Source organism: Phanerochaete carnosa, assembly GCF_000300595.1.
Source record: "Phanerochaete carnosa HHB-10118-sp unplaced genomic scaffold PHACAscaffold_3, whole genome shotgun sequence".
In the NCBI taxonomy this organism is placed as follows: Eukaryota; Fungi; Basidiomycota; class Agaricomycetes; order Polyporales; family Phanerochaetaceae; genus Phanerochaete; species Phanerochaete carnosa.
The window spans coordinates 2,357,393-2,362,034 of NW_006767630.1; the positions used below are offsets into that span (position 1 = coordinate 2,357,393).

The 4,642-nt window shown below is 55.0% G+C and overlaps 2 protein-coding genes across 2 annotated transcripts; both read left to right on the top strand.

Moving 5' to 3' along the window:
* The first annotated feature begins 786 nt into the window (after positions 1 to 786).
* On the top strand, positions 787 to 2,213 carry PHACADRAFT_252264 (uncharacterized protein). The gene is made up of 3 exons (XM_007393430.1): positions 787 to 1,227; positions 1,279 to 1,602; positions 1,659 to 2,213. Exons 1-3 carry the CDS (start codon positions 820 to 822, stop codon positions 1,953 to 1,955), a joined length of 1,029 nt encoding a protein of 342 aa, XP_007393492.1. The 5' UTR covers positions 787 to 819; the 3' UTR covers positions 1,956 to 2,213.
* A 139-nt stretch (positions 2,214 to 2,352) lies between these two features.
* On the top strand, positions 2,353 to 4,642 carry PHACADRAFT_182539 (uncharacterized protein). The gene is made up of 6 exons (XM_007393431.1): positions 2,353 to 2,583; positions 2,641 to 2,816; positions 2,881 to 2,972; positions 3,025 to 3,161; positions 3,218 to 3,416; positions 3,467 to 4,642. Exons 1-6 carry the CDS (start codon positions 2,456 to 2,458, stop codon positions 4,586 to 4,588), a joined length of 1,854 nt encoding a protein of 617 aa, XP_007393493.1. The 5' UTR covers positions 2,353 to 2,455; the 3' UTR covers positions 4,589 to 4,642.

Here is a 4,642-nt window from a genome sequence, read left to right on the forward strand (position 1 = left end):
GGCATCGCAGGACATTACGGGTGCGGTCGACTTCGTCATGCGGAATGCAGTCGCAGTCTCAGACTGAGACATGTTGATGGTGTCTATGCAGCTCAAGCAGCCTGGTATTCCAGCCGCACGGCCCGAGAAGAAGCGGGATTGGATGAGCCACTGAGCCTAAAATCCACCATCTATGTATTGAGATCAAAGCAGGAGCTGTCCAGGTCAGTCTGTGGGGACCGAGAGCTAGAAAAACCAAAGGACTAGGGTAGCAGCGATTAGCTTCCTTAGCCGCCAGCAGACATGTGAATGATACACGCCATGACCACCGTTGGATAGCGTTCCGGGCGAGTTAGGAGCAACTTCAGGAGAGACCGCAGCTGGGGGCAGCTGTGTACTCTGCATCATTCGAGACAAGCTTCAGCCGGTCCACTAGTACTGATAAACAAAGCAGCGTGAAATCGTCCAAACAAGATTGCGCGCCTGTTGCGAAAAGCTACCTGACCTCTGAGGCGCGATAATGGTAAGAGCCCCTGTGTGGAGAGGGTGACTGGCAGCAAGCAATCCCGAATTCGCTGGCTCTTTGCCGAATAATCGTTCCATCCAGAGGTGGGGTTCGCGGAAGAAGGTGAAGGTAGGTAAATCCTCAGAGGCCTCAGGGGCAAAGCGCATCAGCGCGCGCCGCGCGCACGTGGCAGGCGTGGGAGATAGAAGCGGCGCGAAATCACATGCGAATGCGCTCTGCAGTCTTCAAAAGCGTCCTATCTCACCTCGAACGTGCCTCTCCAGGCTTTCCCGTCTGTTCCTCCACCTTCAGTTCCTCGCGTCTGCAACGAAAAGATGACAGAGACTCAGACTCAGTCTACTGCGCCCGAACACACCCTCCTCCATCGCGTCGCCTCCATCCCGTTAGTCGCAGACTCACTTGAATCAATCCACCACACGCTGTCCACGAACCCATACACGCGTTCGCCGTATGCAACGGCACAGGGGCTTTCCAAAGCGGCGTTCGGATACACGGAGCCTATTCAGAAAACATTTGCCCCGCTTCTCGTGCGCGCGGAGGGGCTTGCAAACAAGGGACTTGACGTAGTAGAGTCGCGATACCCATACCCGTTCAAGACTCCGACGGGGGACATCGTCAAGGACCTCAAGGGGCGCAGCGACCAAGCACGCGACCTGGCCAACAAGACGATCGATGAAAAAGTCAAAACGCCTGCTCTGACCGTGGTCCAGGGTATCGACCAGGTATGTGCGATCTTCGGTCACAATCAGACGTCATGCCGACTGTATGTCCAGCGATTTGCACCCGTGCTCGACTACTTCCAGGATGCTGTAAAGAAGATTTATTCATCGACCGGGACTTCAGAGTCGGCCTCTCCCACAGAACCTCCGAAGTACCAATACCAGCGTGCCCTCGCGCTTTCGAAGGACCTGAGTGATCAGCTCGTCAAGCTTTCCGCGGAGCAGATCAACCAAATTAAGACCCAGAATGTATTGGTGAAGCATGCTACGGAGGCCGCACAACAGGTGACTACTGTCGCCTCATCGAGCTACGGTGCGGCGCAGGAAAAAGTGCACGCTGTGAGTGACGCCATGCTTCAAGAACTGCGTAAGGTTCAGGTACGTACCATGCTTCTTCCTATCATGAAGCTCGTTCTCAGCTGCTGTAACTGTAGCAATCCACTGCCACGCTCCCCACCCAGCTCCAATCGTCCTTCAATGACATCTCCGTGCATCTTACGACTACTATTTCCGACATCTCCTCCATTCTTACCTCTTCCGACCCGCTGAACGAGAAGGTTCACAAGATCCGCGACCACGTCCAGGAGCGTGTCAACCCGCTTCTTGAAGCTACTCAGGCGCGTGCACAGGAGATTCTCGACTCGCTCCGAGGCAAGGCCGCCGAGAACACCGATGCTGCGACTAACGGCAGCGCTAATGGCTCTATTAACGGAAATGGCGCAGCCCACTAAGCTCGAGTCGGTATCTGGATTCTGTTCTGGCCAACATAGACGGTTATGATCGTGTTTTTGTATCCATTGCGTGCCAGTTTCATTCTCCTCCCTTCCCCCTGGAACCCCACTTTCTTTCTCATTCATAGTATCGCATGCGTCTCTACAGTAGTTCTTTCCCCATAAACTGTGATTTATTCTCGAGCACCGTATGTATCCTGTAGACAAGTTCAACTAGAACGTGACACTCTATACTGTACCTACTTGTAAACACATTTTCTGTGGAACTGTGAGTATCACTGGAAGTGTGCGCTTCACATCTTAAGCTTCAGGGCTTCCAGGCCTCAAGCCAGCCGTGGGCCGTACTGCAGAGCGCCACCTGCAAGTAGACGCCGGCCGGCCGACGCGGTGCACTGCAGCAGCCATCTTGCGTCCTGTTCACAAACACTGCACTCTAGTCCTTACGTATCCGCCCTCCAAACTCTCTACCTATCGTCTTTTACACCCGTAGCTGACGAGTTATGAGTGGCACAGACAAAGTGCAACCAGCTGCCGCTGAAAAGAGTGCGGAACCGTCGTTGGACTGGGACCACCTGCGGAAGCTCAGTCTGCGGCCTGGCGGGTTTCGTGAGCAGAGAGTGGAACTATGGTGTGTAATGTGCATATTTATGGATTCAGCCGGGATTCTCATGAGCTTTCGCTGCAGGAAGCAGCTATTGAACATCGAGCCTCAGCCTTTCGAGCAACTAGCGGTCAAGCGCGGCGCGGATGCTGCGCCGACAGATAGCTTAGAGAAGGACCTCCCACAAGCGGTGGAGCCGCACCAAGATGAGCGACAGGTCCAGCTGGACACAGACCGCAGCTTCGTGTTGTACCCAGTAGGTGAACCCTCTTCTGCATCAGCATATGCCGGACGAGTGTCGCTGACAGCTGTAATGTGGACTAGGTGACATGGACGAACGGAGGCGCAGACAGAATGAACTACATGGTCTCATTGTGGAGGTATTCAGGAGACGGAGAAGGCTGAGCTACTTCCAGGTGAGCAGCTTGCACACCTACGGGCGGTGCGGGGGATGACCGCATTGCGCAGGGATACCATGATATCGTATCGGTACTATACCTCACGCTACCGAGAGAATTGCAGCTACCGGCCGCCGAAAAGCTTAGTCTCCAACGGCTACGAGATGCTATGGGTTCTGGCTTAGAACCTGTGATTGGTCTGCTACGGTATGTCGAGCCGGAGTCGCCCTGAGGTCTTACGTCTTACTGACCTCTTGGGAAAGAGCCTTGCAACGCGTCCTTCAGGAAGCCGATTCTGAATACGCTAGAATGCTTGAAAATGCAACGCCGCTGCCGTACTTCGCGCTGTCCAACCTGCTGACTTTGTTCTCACACGACATGCCGACCCTACCTCTCATCCAGCATGTCTTCGATTACCTCTTGGCTAGGCCACCAGTAGCAATTGTCTATTTAGCAGCTGCAGTACGCGTGACCATCTGGTTGAATAAGTAGCGCCCTGACTTTCGGTGTAGGTGTTGTTATCACGAAAAGAAGAAGTACGACGTCTGGAAGAGGAGGGCGAAGAAGGGATGATACATTCGCTTTTGAGCAGCCTTCCAGACATATACGATGAGAACGACGGCGCCGACCCACCCTGGGACACAGCAAAGGAGGGTACTCAGGCAGTGAGCGACGAGCCTTCCGTCAGTGGTCGTGTGGCGGACCCAGAAGCTGCAACCCTACTAGAAGAGCCACAAGTCGACGTGCAGAACGACCATGAGCAGATGTCAAAGTCAGCTGAGCCCAGCAAGCTCGTCGCCTCTCACCCGGGTGTTTCTGACTCAATAGACACGGTCGGTTCACCTCCGACAAGGAGCGAGCCAGACGAGTCTGTTACCTCACAACCAGACGACTCTACACTTGTCAATGACTCTTCGTCTCCTAGTGAAGCGGAGACGAGCTTGCCTGCAGTTCCAGAGGAAGATCATACTCTGGTTTTCGACGAGAGCAAGAAGTTAGGGCACACCCACGATGCCTCGACTGAGACAGCCGGATCTTTCCAGACTGCCCCCGAGGACAAAGTTCTTTCAGGGCCGCCGTTTCCAGCCACTGACGACTCGCCTCCCGTGTCGCCCCTGGAAGACAGCTTCCGGCGGCCAAAGATACACATTACGAGTCTCTTAGAAAGCGCCGACGAGCTCTTCACTCGCTTCCCTCCCACAGATCCGTCAGTGAACCTACCGTCTATCATGGGACCGCAGAGCGTCATGCTCACATGGTCAGAAGACCTTGCGCGGCTGCCTCGCGATGATGACGCAGAGTTGATGGTCCTGCAGCCACATCTGGTCGTCCTCCAGCTGCCTGAGGAGCATGACGAGAAGGAAGAAGACAGGGAGTCTGACGAGGTGCACGACCGGAAGCGCAAGCGGAGGAAGCTGCACAAGCCTAAGCGCATGAAGATGCTTAGCAAACCAACGGTCGTCGGCGCGGTACTTGTGGTCGGTGTCGCGGTGGCTGTATCATATGGCTTGCAGGTAGCGCCAGGGCGTCATCCACACATGAGGGAGCTAAAGAACCTTGGGAGACTCACGGGCGGCGTGTTGGTGAGCTTCGGTGGACGGTTGTTGGATGGACTGGTGGCGATGGGCGGATGACCTGCATTGCATGTATCGGTAACGAGCTTGCGAACGCGTGTATTTACGCCTCGC